At 39.2% G+C, this 19,905-nt stretch overlaps 2 protein-coding genes across 5 annotated transcripts; both read left to right on the top strand.

The window, feature by feature from the left end:
* The first annotated feature begins 394 nt into the window (after positions 1-394).
* zgc:113307 (uncharacterized protein LOC553753 homolog) lies at positions 395-7,862 on the top strand. 2 transcript variants are annotated; one of them, XM_067503758.1, is made up of 5 exons: positions 395-864; positions 2,071-2,318; positions 2,515-2,839; positions 3,750-4,067; positions 5,323-7,862. In XM_067503758.1, the coding sequence occupies exons 2-5, from the start codon at positions 2,163-2,165 to the stop codon at positions 5,472-5,474; spliced, it is 951 nt and encodes a 316-aa protein (XP_067359859.1). In that variant the 5' UTR covers positions 395-864; positions 2,071-2,162; the 3' UTR covers positions 5,475-7,862. The 2 variants fall into 2 exon arrangements, with proteins under 2 accessions (XP_067359859.1, XP_067359858.1); XM_067503757.1 differs by having other exon boundaries at positions 1,992-2,318.
* A 149-nt stretch (positions 7,863-8,011) lies between these two features.
* prelp (proline/arginine-rich end leucine-rich repeat protein) lies at positions 8,012-19,881 on the top strand. 3 transcript variants are annotated; one of them, XM_067503755.1, is made up of 7 exons: positions 8,012-8,150; positions 16,712-17,147; positions 17,221-17,406; positions 17,525-17,682; positions 17,817-18,013; positions 18,974-19,049; positions 19,169-19,881. In XM_067503755.1, the coding sequence occupies exons 2-7, from the start codon at positions 16,716-16,718 to the stop codon at positions 19,257-19,259; spliced, it is 1,140 nt and encodes a 379-aa protein (XP_067359856.1). In that variant the 5' UTR covers positions 8,012-8,150; positions 16,712-16,715; the 3' UTR covers positions 19,260-19,881. The 3 variants fall into 3 exon arrangements, with proteins under 3 accessions (XP_067359856.1, XP_067359854.1, XP_067359857.1); XM_067503753.1 differs by lacking the exon at positions 8,012-8,150 and adding an exon at positions 13,370-13,519; XM_067503756.1 differs by lacking the exon at positions 8,012-8,150 and adding an exon at positions 13,418-13,515.
* Positions 19,882-19,905: the final 24 nt, after the last annotated feature.

Raw genomic sequence — 19,905 nt, 5'->3', positions numbered from 1 at the left:
ACACTAATACACACAGAATGGTCTCTTTGGATCCCCAGGTACTTTGTGGCTTGAATGCCTCTAGGCATACACATACTGTGGACCCACACACACACACACACACACACACACACACACACACACACACACACACACACACACACACACACACACACATGTATGACCATTAAAATTAAGACATTCATTAACATATATCTCCTGCTAACTGTCCTGCTAACTATCATAACTGTAACCATCCCAGCAGAATGTCTGACCACAAACCTAAGTCTTAACCTTCAAAAAGCTTTTTAAAGGGGTGTGAGAATGTAAGGACCCTCCTCAAAATCCCCTCCCCCCCAAAGACACACACATATACAGTACAGTATACATTATATTCACACTCATGAAGATGCACACACACACAAACACAAACACATGCACACACACACACACAACACACACGAAAGAAGATGTGCTTGAATACTGATCAATATTCTTTCACATTCACTGAAAGCTCTGCTCCATTAGAATCTAAATGATCTGTTTCCCTCATTTGGTTTTTACTATTTTCTTTTTCTTCCTCAGCAGACCCTTCGAATATTTTTGTTTATTTTTTATATATCTCCATGGTTTAATTAACCATGCTTCCACCATATGCTGTGCCTTCAACTGCTGCTGAATGCTGAAGTGAGCGAGGGAAGAATATGGAAGAGCCTGGGGTCTGGGATTTGGGTAGTGTCTGGAAAGGAGGAATGTATCAGACAGTGGGTAATCAGAGCTGGTAGCTTGAAAACACATATACACACGTGCTGACACACACACTGCCGAGGGTTTTACTGGAAATTTAAGACAGCCCGTCTCGGCTCTGTAGCTCCTGCTTAACAGGTAAGTCTCTTTTTACAGTTTGTTTATTGTCTGCTTCCGCTTCCTTTTTCTGCAAAGCAGGCAAAACTGGAAATGCTCAAAACTACTTTGGGTCTGTATTACTGAAGTACAGCACAGATAGCCTACTGGCAAAATGCACATTGCAAGCACGCTCAAGTGAAACTTCCTGGTAACGCAAACTTACCAATTCCTGTGCTATACAGTAACTGAGAGTCTCGGTGTGTGTTTGCATGATTTTCTGCATTCCAGTTTTGTGGCTATTATCGTAAACATCTACATTTGTGCATGCAGGGCAAATGCATATACTTTCCTCTCTGCTCAGAAGTTGCAGTGCAAAGAAATGTTTATGCAAAACCAAAAAGTGCAATACCATTTCCATTCATCTGTTTCTTTCATTAATTAAAGAGACAAAACCACCAGATAACGACCTTCTTTGACCTCTGACTGAAACAATTCTGCAATATTATCAATCAATAAACAATATTATCTTATCTTGAGATGAATAATTTAATTTCCACATTGAGTAGCTTTTTAGTCCAAGTCTAGCTTCAGCTATGAAATAGGTAATTTATCATGAGCTACAAGCTAATACACTACTAGTGGTGAGACAATGGAAGCATGTTTATAGTTATTTGGTAATCACTGTGTTTATCATTGTTAGTTATCATGTTGTGTTCATAACTGGTAACAGTTGAGCTTCTTTTATTGACCTGCATGTGTTTTGTCAATCCTATGTTTTAAATTGAAGACACAACAGAAATCCGAGTTTTACAGAATTGCGTTTCATGCAAGACACAAAAATTTGATAGCTCAGCAGGGTTATCATCCTGGTTATGTGAATCGAAATATCTAAAATTTTATGGCACTGTCCTATTCCAAATAAATTTATAGATAATTGAAAATGTTGCTGTTGGCACTGATGGTTTGTTTGAAAAAGTTTGAAAAATTCACCAAAGTCATTAGGATTCAGGGGTTAAAGAACATCTGTACAAAAACTGATGACGATGGGTCCAATAGTTGTTCTTCAATCTGGATCAAAGTGGTCGACTAACCACAGACACACAGTTGATAAACACTGGTAAACACTTGCTAAAGTAAACTCTTTAACACCTTTGCTGAATTTGCAGGATTGCCTGATCTCATCAGCTGTTCCCATGGCTCTCCTGTACTCTGCTGTGTTGGTGCTGTTGTTTGTTTGTCACTCAGCTGCTGATGTATCTGACACGGACTATGGAGGTGTTCCTCTGTGGATCAACCGATTTCTGGGTGAGCCCAGTGTGCTGAGTCTGCAGGGGCGTATGGACCCAGCGTCGTTCAGAGCCAACAATCCCCAGGAATGTCCTCTGCAGTGTGATTGCCCCATCCAGTGGCCCACAGCACTCTACTGTGACCACAGAGGCTTGGCAGACATTCCTGAGAGCCTGCCAGACAGAACTCAGTACCTGTTTCTGCAGGTAGGACAAACACTGACACGGGCACTAAGCGTGTCTTAACCTAACTGTGTTCTGCCATAAACTTGCCATGGAACTTAACTTCCTACACCACAGTTCCCACAATGTCTGACCTCCACTGCACTAAACATTGTATGTTCGGTTTAAAGTAGTAGATATCAAAACATCTCATTCTTTTTATAATTTTTTTTTTTCTTAGGGCAACAACATCTCATCCCTGTCCTCCTCTGCTCTGGCCAATGTTACAAAGCTGCGTTGGCTCATATTGGACTATAACCAGCTGAAAAGCGAAAAACTGGACCAGGCAGGCCTGCAGAACCAGACACAGCTGTACTACTTGTTTGCTAACCACAACCGTCTAAGTTCGGTTCCCAGCACCCTACCAAGTGGACTCAAGCAGCTGCGACTTGCCTATAATCAAATCAGCAGCATCAGCCCCGGTGCTTTCCAAAACCTGCTCAACCTGACGCTGTTGCTGCTGCAGGGAAACAGACTGCAAGTGATCACAGAGGAAGACTTCAAAGGTGGTGTGATGTGTCATTTCCTTTCCCTTTTAAAAAATGTATTTGTAGAGAATTTTTTGAAACCAGAACATCACAATGTGCTTCTCAATAGCAGAAATCCATTAAAAGTTAAAAAATGTATAAAACATAAAGACAATGCAAATGCAAAAGAATGGACATTTGAGCAAATGGGGATTTAGCTGCTTGAAACGCATCCAGAGTGTTCACAGATCTTAGTTCCAGTAATAGAAAGTTTTAAAGTTTAGGGGCTACATTTTTGAAAGCACAGTCTGCTTTTGTCTTGAACAAAGACAGAAGGACAACTACATTGTAATGTAGCCTCATCAAAGATCCTAAATTATGAACTGGATTCTGAATGAAGAGGGCAAAAATAAGAACTTCTAAGACAGAATTCTGTCGGACACCATAAGACAAAGATTAAGTTGATGAAACAAAGTTTTGAAATTTTCCTCTTAAACTTCTCCCTGAGAAATAAGATGAGATACCAACCCACTGACTGAGACTGTCAGCCAGGATTTGTTGGACAGGATTTGATCTTGCACCTGATCAAAAGTTACACTGAGATCTGATAATACCAACACAAAACAATGTCTCTTTACATACTTGGTATGGGAAATGAGAGAGTACAGCACAGCTCTCTTGCCTGATCACATGAAGGTAGACAACTATTAAAACTGATTCATCGATCCTTTTGTATGTTTGTCCTTTTTTGTCTACATGTGAATTTTACATACATTGAGAAAACAGGCTGGAGGTTGTTTATCTCAAAAGTTATTTTATCTCATTAATTACAGCAAAGATGCAAAGCAAAGATTTACACTGAAAACGTTTACACCATCAGTCATGAAAATGTGTCAGTATTAATGGTTTGTTGTGTTGTGTGTTTGTATGGTCTCTCCTGATCTCATAGGTCTGCTCAGTCTGAACTTGTTGGATCTCAGTGAGAACTGGTTTTTGACTGTCCCTAGATATTTACCTGCCTCCATAGAGCAGCTGTACCTGTCCAATAACTCTCTTTCTGGACTGGACCAGGGCAGTTTTGTGAGCCTTCTCAACCTTAAGTACCTCCGACTAAGTCATTGTGGTTTACAGAGCAGCAGTGTCCACCAACAGGTCTTTAACATCTCCAGTTTGGTGGAACTTGACCTTTCTTACAACAAACTTATTACCATTCCCACAGTACCCACTACCCTGCAGTACCTCTACATGGAGGCTAATGAAATACAAGGTGAGGTGAAAACGTGACAGAAAGACAGAAAGTATGTACCCACATGCACATTAATGCAGTCACCTCTCATACTATGAAAGGCAGTGGTGTTGCCGACTTCATGTCTGTGAAATGCTAATCTCTCACATGTGCACACATTCATAAGTTTTACAGTTCACCAAAACATTCAAAGTGCAGTATTTGTGAGCTACTATACAGTATGTGGTTGACCACCTGATGAAGTCTGGTACCCAAATCCAGCTGTAAAGAACAAAAAGAAATGTAAAAAACTTTGACAGGAACTATAAAGGAGCCTGTAGAGACTCCTTCTTTGCTACATATAGACATGGGATGGGGGGGCTTGGATTGAACAGCAAGCAGGAGAGATGGGAGAAAACAGAAAATGGGTGGGAGGAGATTAGCTCAAAGGGACACATGGCAAGAGATGAGGTGAGGGAATATTGGATGGTTGGATGAAGGGAAAGTCAGCCAGCAAAGAAGAACGGAGAGTGGTATAAAAACATCTGTGATGGATTCAGAGGTAACAGTGCCAGATGAGCCAGAAGCACATGCTGTTCCCCTTTTTCAGTCTCCCCTTTCCTCTGTCTCCGTGGCCCTTTTACACAGATAGGATTCATATCCACAACCTTATACATGTAGGCTATACACATTTTCACTCACATGTTCATTCAGCAGTACTGAGCTCAGTTTCTGCTCACAGGCTCTGGAAAAGTAAAAATCTGTCCTTGTTCTTAATGTGTGATGCAGCAGACAGGGAGGCTTTGTACCAAAGAGACAGACAGACGGTAAAACACTTCCAAAATAACACACCTCATCGTCTAGCTAGCAGCCTGACAGCTACTATGGCTCCTATCTGCCAAAGCCTACAGTCTGGGCTGAGAGAAACCCTACTGCTGAAATAAAACAAGAAAGCAAGAGGGTGTTGTGGTTTCCTCTGCCCTGTTTTTACCACAGCACCTGCAAGGGATCTAATCGTAAATGCAGACTCTAGGAGAAGAAGAGGGCGTTTGCAGAGTGCACATAGATTACTACACAAGACAAGTAACTGAAGTGCTTCATTGAAACAAATTACACATGATGAACACATGCTACATGAGGTTTAATCAAAGCTCTCTGGACTTGCTTAGTGTCTACAATGCTCTGATGAGACAGCAACAAGCAGATGGTTGTCACTCTGGTGAATAATGGCTGTCTAATAAAAATTTTGTCTGTATATGTTTAAAAAGCCTGCCTTTTTCCTGTATGTTCACCACAGAGTTCACCACAACGAGCTTCTGCAGAGAGGTGGGACCTATGTCCTACTCCAGGATGAAGATGCTACGACTGGATGGAAACAAAATGTCCCACCAACAACTGCCCTCTGACTGGGTCTTTTGTCTGAGAGTACTTGAACGCATTTACATCTGACGCCACCTTGTGAATAACTGCTTGTGATCAGCCAACCTCAACCAGGGGTACAAAGTAAAAAACACTCAAGTTATTTTTCTTTGCCATCTCTTAATTTGTGGACTCCAACCAGAATTTGTTAGGTTCTTAATGTGTAAATACACAGCCATTTCCTGAAGGGGAAACTGACCTTCAAAAGATGCCAAAGCTTGAACTTGTGCACTTTATGAGTTATTTCATTGTGATACCAAAAGTCCTAATCAAAACATTTCTCATACCACCAGTGCATTCCCATGGGTTTCTTCTAAACCACGTAGAGCCTCCGCAGGGTTATACATCTGTGTGTTATTAGTGAATAGGAACTGGGACAAACCCTCTTATTTCTGACTGTAAAGAATAATGTGCTCCAGTTAAACTGAGCCCTCCGAGGGTGAAAGGGACAGTGTATGAATGGTAAAATTCAGCAGCTTTCTCTTGAGTGGATCTGACTTATTTGGCTGGACAGTGTTAAACAGCCACATCAGTGCACATGTGGAGCCAGGTGGAAAGTAAAAATGTTTGGATGCAAACAACTTATTTATTAATAAATGCCAATAGAATGAAATGTCGTTTAACCAGAAGGTGCATGTACTGTAGATGTGCTGTATAAAAAATACATCTCCAAATGAACAATAAGCAAGAACAATAATACGATGCAGTGGATACAGCAATGATCAGTCATTTACCAATGATGTCTACTGTGGAAGGTTTGAAATAAAAACAGACAAAAGGAATGTAGTACATTACAAAATGTATTGTTATACTAAAAAGCAAATACAGCACAAAACATACATACTTATGTGCAGGTAGTGAAGACTGAACTTCTACTGCAGACACTATTACAAGACTGTTTTCATAAGCTGCCACAGGGCTTTTATTTGTGCATTAAGGGATTTATACCTTGGCTGATTTCTGTCTGTGCATAACCTTTCTTCACACTGCTGTTTGAGCCTGTCTTGTGTCAGGATGTCATTTCAGTTTATCATGTTGGAGCTAACATCCAACTGATCTCACACTGTTGCAGACAGCTGATGGAAGTAAACACCAGTCACTTCACGAATACAAACATAGTCATCTTTTGTCAGAATCCTGAAAACACCCTCACACACACCCACACACACTTTTTATAAAAAATGGTCACCCAAAGTTTTTATTGCTGATGCTGTTTAATTTGAAACTTTTCACGATGCCAACAGGAACTATGCAGTAAGAGAATAAATACTACTGTGCCTTCCAAATCTCATAATTATGACTTCTACGTCTCATCATTTATTCAGGAAATGGTTACAACAGACTTAGCATGTAATAACTATGACAAAAACCTCTATGAGATGTATTTATACATGCTGGTTTAAACTTATGTATATAAAAGTCTGCTTTTATCTACAAAATAAAAAAATGATAAAATACCTGCACGATGCGGACATACCCATAATGCATCAAGTTTCCTTGCAAAGTCACAAACCTAGATGGAAGTACTTGCAAATTAAGACAGAGTCATTGCGGTCTTGTGAAGACCTATCTGATTGCGCTGCTTTTCTCATAATGATAATATTTCCCACACAATATTGAAGTAAAGATCTCATAATTGCAATACAATTTCCCTTTATTACAAGATAAACATAGCTGAGTCAGTTTCCTCATCGTTATACAAAATGCAAAGTCAGAACCGTAAAAGGTGTAATTACAGAAAGTGGAAATGATCAGTTCTTTAGAAAAGAGAAAGCAAGTCAATTTTCAAGCATTTTTTAATAATTTTGCATATGACCTATTCATAACCATCTTATACAAATAGTTTTTTACACTTTTAGATGCACAGAGGATAAACAATTCTATGTGTACAACATTATACATATTTAATACTTTTATTTTATACTTCCTAATGCAGAATACATTTTCATTTATTTCTATTCCTTTTAATTCCTGTAAATGTTAAAGTGTGTACCAGAGTCAGTCACACTGTGTTCTTTGAGGGATGAATATTAACCATAAAAGCCTGTCCACTGCAGTATACAGGGTAGGTATGAAGTCATCATGAACTGAAATGAGCTGAAGGAAAAACTTGGGCTACATTGGTTCCATGTTGCTGCTGAGAGGCTGTAACTTTAAACAAGCAGCCTGATGTAGCAGCTGTCTTAAAGGAATAAGGAAACTGATAACCCAACAGGCAAGACATGACAAGACATGAGACCAGAAAATATTTGTGATTGCATGGACTAAACATACACAATGCATTATTTCAGTGATCTTTTGAGGAAGTGCTAGAGTGATGTTTTTACTTTAACCCTTAAAATAAATAGACAAGCGCGTGCATATTCACACACACAAAACAAGGTTTTGAACATCCATTTTGAAGCACATATAAAACTGGTTTGCAGCAAAAAATATATAAATTTGGTATTCATGTTAGTTTAGAGGTTAGGCAGAGTCAGGGGGATTATACATTCGGTTATTTAGGAACAGGGTGAGACTATGACTGGTGGACTCATTAAAGGCTCTGACCATTCCTGTCCTCTGAACTAAACTCTGCCTTGGAAACCACTAGTCAAAACAATCTGCTATGAAGCTCCCTGTGGTGTCATAACAGCAACTCAGAGAGCTGCAGAGCTCAGGACCCATCACACAGGACCCTCCATCAGTACAGCACGGACTGCTCAGGTTAGAAATGAACTCTTTTGGGTGCATCTCTTAAATCTCTTTCTATTTTTACCCACAGTTGTCACTGCCCATGTATTAGCTTTGTAAATGTTTCTGAATGGTTATTACTCGCTTAGGTCTTACAATACGAGTTCTCCATTTATTAGAGTTGTGAATTCGAACAGCTGCAAATTTTGATGATTGTTGCAAACTTGTTATTTTTTTATGTTGCAAAAATTCATAATTTTTAGATTAGCAACTGAAAAGAAGAAGATAATGATGTGTACTGTGAAAGGGGTCACTTGTAGAGATGAACACACAGACAGTGATCACCTGTCACTGCAGTTTAGTATTTTTGAGCTTATTTTGGTTTTAGGTCATTTTTCCTGTACCAATTTAAACTCAAGCAGGAAGCTGATTTAACAAACTAAAACTCTCATAAACCCATTATTTTCTGCAGGAAAAAATAAAATAAAGCTAAAAGACAGTGAATACTAGTATTATTGTTCGAAACTTGACTTTATTTTATGCAGATCCCGGATGCAAAAATAGGCGACAGTTTGCTAAAACAATTTCACAGGATCATCAACTTGATGAGTTGATCTGTCCATCTTGTGCTCACAGGATTTGTGTTACCAAAAATAAAAGGTTCAAAGCTACAATATGCAACTCAAGCTAGCAGCGATCTGTTTGACTGTGTCTAAACCTTCTTCTACCTGCTAAGCTCTTCTGCTGTCTGCTACACACAGCCTAGTCTAAGAACAGTGATAAGATTATGGCACTGTTAAAAAAGATTTAGATTTTGCAAGTTGGTTTTGAAAAGTTAAAGTTAAGAGTTAATTCTCAAGTTTGATTATTGCCACTCTTTGGGATTTAAGGTTACTGATCTGGGACCACTGGCTAATATTACTTGTCAGAACAGTGAAAAGTGTGTGTTCCACTAGTAGCAGGATACTTATTTAGAAAAATGGCTTTATGTTTTATTACATTTAAGGAGTGGAATACAAGATGAAGTCAGATTTCTTAAGGTCTGTGCTTAGTGTCAAACAAAAGGACTGAACCAACTGACAAACAGGGGGTTGATATACAGAGAGGTTTGGACCTCCCAGCTGTGTGACGAGTCTTGTTTGTTAATGGGCAGAATCATCCGTCACAGGCTTGTATGTAAGTGTGGTTTTGGTTAGATGACTGAAGAAACTGTTAGTTTCATTTACAGTCCTGTTTACAAGCAAGACTAAGGCCTCCAGCCCTCTTGTTAGACACACACACACACACACACAGAACACAGACACACCGAGTCAGATGCTGATTTAACTGTTTTGTAGTTCATTTAGGCTTTGAAGATAGTTTCTTGTATTTTATGGATCATCGTCATTGTCCTTCAGTGTTGTATAAACTCTTCATTGCAAAAGAGAGAACACTCCTGTTTTTTGTTTCCTGGAAGCAATTCATTTTTGAACACAATTTCAGAAACCGTTACGACCACAAGCTTACAGTAATTAGTCTCAGAAATATAGCAGGGCAGCCATCATCTTCACAAAATTCTTTGTTCTTAAGACTAGGAGCTATTGCCAGGGAATGATTAGGCTCAAATGCCAAGTAAGCCTTTATTCTCACATCCAGTTTTTTTACATTAAGAGTGATCTAATAGAAGTGAGATACAGAGGATTAGCAGGATTTCTAAACCTCTTGAGTCTGCAAAGTTTGTCATAAGAGTGAAGATGACTGTTTACAACACCACTTCCAGAGGTTTTCTCACAGTCTTTGCACTTTGCACCAGTGGAGGATTTTCTCAGGACCCTGTTTTGTGCAGTTGGTTATTCAGTACAGCTCAGAGCAGAGTAAGTAGTTTACAATTTAGTTTAGTTACAATTTATGACACTTTCATTCGCTTGCCGACTGAACATCAAAGGAGGGAGAGGTAGGTTAGAGGTGTCAGTGGCTGTGTCAGATGGGAGATGTGAAGTTTAGGATCCAGACTGAACATTGCGTGTGAACTCTGTGCTGCTTGTCATGGTTGAGTTTGACCTCGTATGGAGACAGTATCACCTTCCATATTTAACTGGGCACCAAGGTAGAACCTCACATGTGAAACACATGTGAGAGACATGCATACATACACCATAACTGCTTAGGATTTGAAAAACAGAGAATAGGCAAGGCACAGTTAAAGATGGTAAACATACTTTCCTTTTGAACCAAAAGAATCCATCTGTGTAAACATGTTTCCTGTCTCTAAAGTAGTATCCAGTGAAAGGCTAAAAAACTGTTATTAACATGTTTAATCACATTAAACATATTATTGAATTAAACATAGTGTAGCTTATATACAGTAAGAGTAAATGCAGAATACAGCGCTATAAAGCTATAATCAAATTCTGTTGCACATTGCTTGAGACGTTATTTACTCTGAAAAGCACATGACTTGATGCTAACTACAAGCTGAAAGAAAAAGAAAGCTACGAGAAGTTCTGGTAGACGTTGGGTATTTTTATTAGAAGACAAGGAAAACACCTATATGAAATGCAGTTAGAATAAATTTTTTACCAGACTAACTAACTTGGTTGAGGTTGACTTGACAGTGTCACATCCAAAGAGAAAAACTAAAATTGTTGTTATCCTTGAAACAAATCATGCTAAGTAACTTATGCCAAGAAGTCACTACAACAGTTGAGTTGCATCGTGTGTGTGTGAGCTGAAGCCAGCTGGACAGTGTTTGATTTAATGCATTATGAATGAGTTTTGATTTGGAAATGTCCACTGAGCAGGTGGCTTCTTGTACTGGTTCGTTTAACAATAGGCTTACATAAGTACACTTACTTATGCAAGCCTATTGTTTTGTTTTCAGTAGCATGATTTATGATTTCATGTATGATTTCACGTATGATGTTATGCTTCTTAAGCTCCCCAGCTGCCATTGGATCCACTGTTTTCTGTGTCATATCATTTTTTTAAATTGTTTACATTTACAAGTAACGATGGCAGAAGTATTTTCCATTTAACTTTGTATATAAACAAAAATTCTCCTGTGACGAACAGCTGGAAGAAGAGTCCAACATTTAGGCTTGAACACTAAACACAAACGTTTTCTATGACAGATAAAATAAACAATGAGATGAGCCCATCAGTGTGAAGTTTGAGATTTATGATTGATGCAATAACAACGACATTTGTGTAAACATAAAATGATTTATAGGATGATAAATTTACTGTAAAACCTTGGTTTAATAAAATACGACAAACTTTTTTTTCTGTGGAGGTTGACTTGATTGCAGAAAGTCGAAAGTCGGCCTGCTGAACATTGATACACACTGCTTTCTAAGTGCTATATCATCTTATTGCTGCAGATAGACTCTTTACTCTTTTAAGTTATCTGTGTATATTGAACAGAAAGTTATCATGTCTCTGGCTGCATTTCCTCCGGGAACATTTTTGGCTGAAGCGCCTCTCCTTTAAACCAAACAGTTTAATCATCCAAATCACTGTTGATGACAGAACAGGCCGTTCTTGGAAAATTCTCAGATTATACACCAAGTCAGCTTGGGCTGGAGTCTGTGCCTGCCTGGCTCTCTCTCCGTCTACTTGGAAAACAGCTCCTTTAGTATGTAATAGCACTGAAGAGGACTACTGCCTAAAGATTTCCTGCAGTAAAAGCAGGTTGTCTGCCTATAAATATCTCTCTTCTGGAATCAACAGTTTGAATTCCGTCTTGAAAAACAGAGAACTGGCATCCTACTTTCTCTGTTCAAACTGTGTGTTTCTGAGCTCTGCGGGCCAAACACTTACATTCCAAAGCTCATGTGACTCAGTTTTCACATGCAAATCCAAACCACACAGTATTTTTCCTGAAATGTTAACTACTTAAGCTCTTATAAATACTAAAAGAAAAACATGATACCTAAAAATGTATTTCTGAGATGACCGACATGTATATGGTGTTCCTAATTTGGTCCTAATATGTTGTGTTTCCACCTCATATTGGACTGTAAACCAGGGCCCAGTCCCATAAATTTAACTTTACCACACAGCCAAACAGAAGTTGTTGCAGACCACCTCATTTACAGAATCTCATTTACTTTATTCATTTTAATATATATGGGCTTCTACAAATATTTCTGATATTATATAACAGACAACCGATAGATGAAACTTTAAGTAAAGCGTGTAACATTGTTGCTAATAAGAAACTCTTTCCAATGATGTCAGCCCTGCACAAAGCACAAAGTAAAAACTTTTACAGTGAAATGAGGTCGCTGCAGTTAATCAGACAAGCTGAGTCATTAAATAGCATTGTCACACATCGTAAATGGTAGCAGAGATGAGAGGAAAAGCTACCACCCAAAAAGTGACGTATTTGTTACATGTTCCCTGTTTTTGTTTATTTCCCTCCCTGTCCTAGTTGTTTCTCCTGGTCCAGATGTTTGGTTCAGCTGAGCTCTGTGTTTCAGACGTGGTGACTGAGTGATTAGGAGACAGGGGTGCAGTGGGGAGAACTCATGAAAAAAGAACAAGAACAAGAGGGACAGTGAGAGAAAGAGCCACGTGTGTACATTTGTGTTAAAGACTTTTCCCCACATATGTTCGCCTCATTATCCTTCAGCTGCAGCTCACTCTGCAGGAATGCAGGGCAGCAAACACATCCACCTCAGAACCCCTAGTGACATAAAAGCACAAACACACACATGCATAGAGGCTGTGCACTTCAGTAATCAGGCACCGGATGATAAAAAAAAAAAAAAAGCTCCTGGGCATTTAACCGACACAGAAAAGATGCCATGCAGTCAGTATAGAGATGCTGCTAATGAAAAGCACATGACTGGATCATGGTGCAATTATCTAAACAATGGCAGAGTGGGTGGGAGAAAAGAAGAGATGCAATTTCAGCTGGGCTTTTCCTAACAGAGGTCCAGTGTTAACAACTTTTCTCCAAGACTTTTGATATAGAAATATATGCAAACATACCCATGCAGACTTGTTTTTTATCTTTGTGAGCCAAAAGTGCTCATGTTCTCCTGGGACACAACAAAATAATAACAAAACAAGAGAGTTTGGACACATGAAAGTATCCGCAGTCTTCTAAAAGAATTTAAGAATAAATCTCTATGGCCCTGAGCAGAGCAAAGGAGAATAAAGAACCACTGTGACCTTCAGAGGGAAAAACACCAGGGACCAAACTTAACAGACAGACATGTCCACCAAAGGAGAGAGACAGGGAAAACGACAGGGAGGGGAGAGTTAGGGTCAGAGTAAAAGAGAAGAAGAGAGAAGGAGAGAGAGAAAGTGAGAGAGGGAAGGAGAGAGGGAGGGGTAGGTGAACAAGGGAGAGAATCGGAGAGAAGAAAAGACACAAAACTTGTGACTTGACAAAAGAGGGCAGGTACCAGAGGCAGGTAAGAAACTTTATTTGTTGTTTCCAGGGAGGGGGGCTGTTGTTGATGTGACATGACCAGAAAGATAAGAACACAGGCATGAGTGTGTTTGTGTGTGAAACAGAGCGGTAGAGAGAAGCACAAAGAGCAGTGTGTGTTTGTGGAGTGAGAGGGAATCCTGGCAGTGGCACAGCTGGGCCATGCTGGTGTGTTTCTATAGAAACGCTGTGCCATACAAAGTGGTGGTCTGTCCTCTAGGAAGCTGTCGCACACTTCAGCTCTGACACTTTTGCCCGCTGCTGCACACTCAAATGAATTTCTTCCATCAGTAATATAGTAGTGTTGCTGCTGCAGGAAAGTGAAAATGTGAAGGGAGTGCGTTTTTATTCACGTTGCTTGGTGACCTAAGATCTTAATTTTTGAAGATCATCACTTGGAATCTTGTGGTTCTCGAGGCAGTTTTGCTGAAAGTGGTTCAACTTGCTCAGTTTTAAAGTTTTAAACCTTTTTGTTGAGATAGGTGATGTGCGTAAATCCAAAATAATGTGTTAAAACATCTCAGGCTGAGGTAATTCACTGTTTGCAGGGTGTAAAAAATGGAAAAAGAAGAAATGTTTTTCTTTAGGTTGACCTGGCTGATGATCAGAAGAAACAGTGATGACATTGTCCAGTCAGGCTGAAGAACAGTCTGCAGGAGCCTGATAGGGCACATCACACTCTTCAGTTACTTATGATCATTGTAGTTTAATTTACTTACTATTTTGCAAGTGCTATTTCTGCACATCCCATTACTGTGGACATAGACCAAATCTTTTCACAGACACTGCAGGACTGCCACACCCACATGAGGAAATGTTTTGGCACCAGTGAAAACTATCTGCTGGTGAGGATGGTTTGAAAAGAAAGCCAGAGTAGGTACTGTGTATTTCTAGTGCTGAACTAGATCTGTGTAAGTCTAACAACATATTTTAACAATTTACTTTCCAGAGACTTTCTTCATACAGTACTTGCTGTTAAAATGAATCATGATAAAAGACAGAAGAGGGAATTTGGGTCGCTTCACATACCGCATCACTTATTCAGCATCTGCATATTGAATGATATTTAACTATTTGTGTTGATTAGTCACTGATAATTTATCAGTAGGTTATCAGTCAGATCTGTGAACTCCTCATTTGTGGCTGTTTCTAGTGGTGTTTCAAAACACTGGGGGATTTTCTGTTAAAGAATGAAATCATAAGTTCTGCCAAAAACAGAAAATTGCTTATCATCATCATTAAGGACTTAAAGACCTTTATTTGACTGACTGCTAATCAAGAATTGCTGCTAATCCTAATACATAAAAGTTGGGAAATTGAAAAACCCTTTGATGTTTTCTTGAGAGAAGTAAAAGTAAGCAACATGTTGTTAAAAATGCAAACAAACCTTATACTAGTTTTAACTTACAAATAAAGTAATACTCTTTTAATACTATTATTTATATTTATGTCAAAAAGCACAAAAAAGAAAATATCCTTCGGACTATATGCTGTTGTATAATAATTTTGAGCTGTCTTCTACTAGTCAATAACGGCAGTAAAGAATTTGAAGCTGTCTGTGGTGTTAATCTGGCCAATGCAGTATAATAGGATGCTTTGCCAAAGAACGGCATAACATTTGACGTGGAGATTTACATTACAAACTCTCTGACCTAGTTCTCATGCTAATATGGATCAGATTTACCGAATGCAAATAACAAACGAATGAGTCAGCCATCTCTGACTGAGATTTTAGATGTTTGCCAGACTACTGGTCATGACAACAGTGGCAATGGGGGGAGGAAGAGCTGGTTTAGTGCTGGAAGAGAGGGTGGGAGGCTTTGGATGTCAGGGAGGGAAAAGAATGGGAAGTGCCAGGGAACACTGTCAGATAAAAGTTCAGATTTGTTTTTTCAGGCAGAACAGATCCCGCTCAAAGCTTCATTCCTGCCTGGTGATTCAGAAGTGATATTTAGCAAATGAGCTTTTCTATCTCACAATGTAACTGGAAAGTAATGGACCGCTTGTGTTGCAGCATGATGTATGTATTTTGACAGCTGTGAGGAGAATATTTACAGTAGGCTTATGGTGATAAACTAAAACGCACAGAAGAGGGAAACATAGGGACAGACATTTTGTGTGTCAGTCAGTCCCTCGATGAGAAGTGTGAGAGCAGGGGCCAATATAACACACGCACAAGAGCTAAGTTGATCTAGGTTTCATATAACATTTGTTTTACATCAGTTACAGCACACACCCTAAAACACACTCCCTATGATCCTCTGATAAATGTTACCACTGTTGGGTGTGTCTTCAATGACACTGAATACTCCCAAAATGCATAATGCAAAATAATCCAAAGTATGCATTTTTTTATCATCTAAGCATCTCTATGAGATTTTTAACAAAGGCCATTTTCATAACAATAACTCAAGTGAAAAACATTCATATGCCTGGTCAAAGAGAAGTTTATAGACTTATGCTTCCAAACTTCAGTGATGTCCATATGCATCTTTTACGACTCCTTTCCTTAGTCAATGAGCTTTAACGTTCCAGACCTGCAGTTTTTCCTCTGGATCAGTGCTGACAAAAGAGCCTTTATCCCTAAACCATTATTTTCCTCTCGCTAATTTCCTGCTACAGCATCTGGCCTTCTTACATCTTCAATCAAATTAAGCAAAACACTCCACTTGGACATTGCATGAATATTGTTTTTCTTGCATTCCAAGCCACAAAAAACACATCTAATCATATATTTATAATATTCCGTTTACAGCCAATATTCTTGATACTGGTGTTCTGACCACTTAAACCCCGTGAATTTTCTATCCCAAAGCATTGTTTGAATACAAACTGGTTTTCACCATAGAAACAATCAGCAGCCAAATATACACAGTGAGACTTTTTAGTGTATGTAGAAATAAATGTCTTCATCTGCATGGAGCCTCCAAATGCAGGACTTTTTCACGCTTCAGCTCCCACACAGAGCAAAAATTCAGCAAAAGAACCAATAAATTCTGATTGTTAAACATTCTTTATGGGTAGAAATTGCTCACCGCACTGGCTAACCATCACAACCACAATGACAGGTTGTGCATAATGGGGAGGCTTCTCTCTCTCTTTACCAAACTCATGTAACTGTACATACAAACTGTACAATTTAACAATTACAACCTTTTTTTGTGTTCTGTTCTAGGACAATGAAGGCCGGCGTGGGACTCTTCTCTGCATTGGCTCTGTTCCTTCTGATGGGAGCAGTGTTCACCCAGAGACCCAAGCCAAAAAAGCCCACCCGGCGCCCAGGAACCACCAGGAAGCCTTCTGTCCCAAAGCCTGCTGCACCAGCACAGCCAGAGCCTCAGGAGCCCACAGACTTCCCCCCACCTATTCTAGGTCCACCATCCATCTTTCCTGACTGCCCTCGAGAGTGCTTATGCTCCCCAAGCTATCCAAATTCTCTCAACTGTGAGAACCGGAACATCCGTGTGATCCCTGTCATCCCATCCAGAACCCACTACTTGTACCTGCAGAACAATTACATTTCAGAGGTGACAGCAGATGCATTCGTCAATGCCAGTGAGGTCCGCTGGATCAACTTGGCAAACAACCGCATTCATCGAATAGACAAAAAGGTTAGAGAGCTTTCTTACTTAATGTTCATGATTTCAAAGTAAGACAAAAATTCAGAGTCTATCTGTTGTGCAGGTGTTTGACAAGATTCCAGCACTGCTATATCTCTATGTGCACCGTAACCAACTGAAAGAAGTACCTTCAGGACTCCCAGCGACCCTAGAACAGCTTCGCCTCAGTAAGAATCATATTACTAAGATCCCTGCTGGTGCCTTCAACAAGATGGAGAACTTGACTCTGCTCGACCTGTACCACAACCAGGTAAACCTGTCTGTTTAAATCTGTCTTTGTGATAAATTTCAGCACTGCAGTTTTAAGGTATAAGCAATGAGATCCACCTCTTTGCAGTTATTGTATGGTGTGTGCTCTTACTCCTTAGCTGAGTGACAGAGACCTGGGAAAAAACACATTCAGAGACCTGAAGAGCCTGATGCAGCTCAACCTGGCTCACAACATCCTGAAAAAGATGCCTGATGGTGTACCTAATAGTCTCATTCAGCTTTTTCTGGACAGGAACAGTATAGATGACATCCCAAAGCAAGTATACAGTGCACATGTTGTCACATAGCTGATGAACAAACATGCCCACCTGCACACATTGTATGTATTATAATTCCATATCTGGATGTTAAATCTCACAATTTCTTTCTGTCTATCGTTCTCTCGTTCAGAGACTACTTCAAAGGCTTCACTCACCTGGCATTTGTGAGACTGAACTACAACCAGCTGAGTGATAAAGGAGTTCCCAGGGCTGTGTTCAACATCTCCAGCCTGCTGGACCTGCAGTTGGCTCACAACCAGCTTGCTTCTCTTCCTCTCTTCAATGGTAATCTGGAGCACCTGCACCTCAACCACAACAACATCGAGAGTAAGTCCAATAAGATTATATGAATACGTGATAACGGGCCGCAAAATAACTGTATGTCACATCTTTATCCACTCATCTACGTTTACACAGTAAACACTGCTTTATATGTACTGTGTAGTTAGCATCTTTCCCAGGTTTTGGGTTTTCCATAAGATTTTTTTTCTCAGTTATTGCAGGAGACCAAAAAAGAGCCATACGGAGAGTAAATGTTGAAATTATATTTGCCTGAAGGCCAACAATACTTTAAATTAAAAATGCCAATGTTTCAGTGTGTCTATTTATGAAGTTTAAATTATGTAATTTTAATGACTCCAATATGTCTCCAATACTATTCACAAATCTGTATTTGAAGTATTATCATTATCATTATCAGAGTCTCACTCTTCGAACCAGTCAGAGAATGTCAACACTTTCTGCTTGAATAGTACTTTTTGCAGTATGACAGACAGTAGAGCAGGCAGGGAGAGGACTGGATTGAGCAGAGCAGATTGATTTGACCAGGTCTCATGTTAATGTCAACATCTCAAACACAGTCTGTGGATTCCTTCATAGTCAGAGTGAACAAGCAGCTTTTGATTGTTTGTTTCTGTGTTGAGACTAAACAGGGCTGAAAGTTTTTGATGACAGGGCTTAAAACTTAAAGCTTAAGACTTAAAAACATGTTTAAATTGCTCATCCAAAGTGAATCACTATGTCCCAGATGCAGTAATAATTGGCTTTTATTCATTTCTTGTTGTCTTGTGTTTTGTCTATGATTAATGTATTTATTGTTATACCTTATGACCCCATTTGTTTGATTACAGCAACTAATGTCATTTTCATATTTCTCCTTGATCACTTTGGACTGTTTTAATAGGTGCATCATAAAAATAACAAGACTGTTAGTATTGCTATCTATTATATCATCCTGTGAAGAAAGACAACATTTGAAGTGTTGACATGCATGTGTCCTCCTCTCAGGCATCAATGGCACCCTGATCTGTCCATATAACCTCCAAGCTTTCCTGGGTGATGAAAGCCTGGTACCCAAACTCAGGTAGGTTACATTATGTCACATACAGTAGTAGAGACTAAATAATCATGTCAGGAACTAATGATGTTTTAAAAGCAGAAGTCATTGCACTGGCATGTTAGGAGCCTGTTCTGTTGCCCCAGGTACCTGCGTTTGGATGGAAATCACCTGAGCCCCCCTATCCCTCTGGATGTCATCATGTGCTTCAGACACCTTCACTCTATTGTCATTTAGAAGAAACGTCTTTACACACAAAACACATACACACACGCACACAAACACAAACAGAAAAACATGCCTATGAAGCACAAGGGATGTCCACCCATATGTTCTGTGGAAATGCATGACTGAAAAAAGTCTCCAGTCAAATGAAAAAAAACTGAGTGTTCAAGTTTTTTAACACTATAACTAAAAAATTATAGTTATTAAAACTATGATTGCTGCCAGGCTGAGACGAGTAAATTATGAACTCACAAAGGGTGGATATACCAACATACAGCATGGGGTTAGGTTTTTGTAGGAGTCACAGTTTATTACTCATTTTTTGTTTATTAAACTACATGCAAAAACTAGAATGGCTTAAGCCTGAAAACACAGACACATTGACAGACATGCTACAGATATGTAGTTATGTTTGCTGCCAGCAAACAAACAGACCCACAGTGGAGGTCAGAAGAATCCATTTAAAACTACCATGTAGTTGAAACTGTCCCAAATGTGCCTGTGATTTTCAAGGTACTCCATGTAAAAATCTTATTTTATTCTTTCTATTCTCAGTCTTCTGTTTGTTATTCTTCTGTATAAAGAAGCTTTGTAAAAAAAAAAAAAATAATGGAAAATAAAACTTCTTATCACATTTGTGTTGTGAATGTAACTGAAA

This window comes from Channa argus, chromosome 5 (genome assembly GCF_033026475.1).
Source record: "Channa argus isolate prfri chromosome 5, Channa argus male v1.0, whole genome shotgun sequence".
NCBI lineage: Eukaryota > Metazoa > Chordata > Actinopteri > Anabantiformes > Channidae > Channa > Channa argus.
This window is presented reverse-complemented; position numbering and strand designations above follow the sequence as displayed.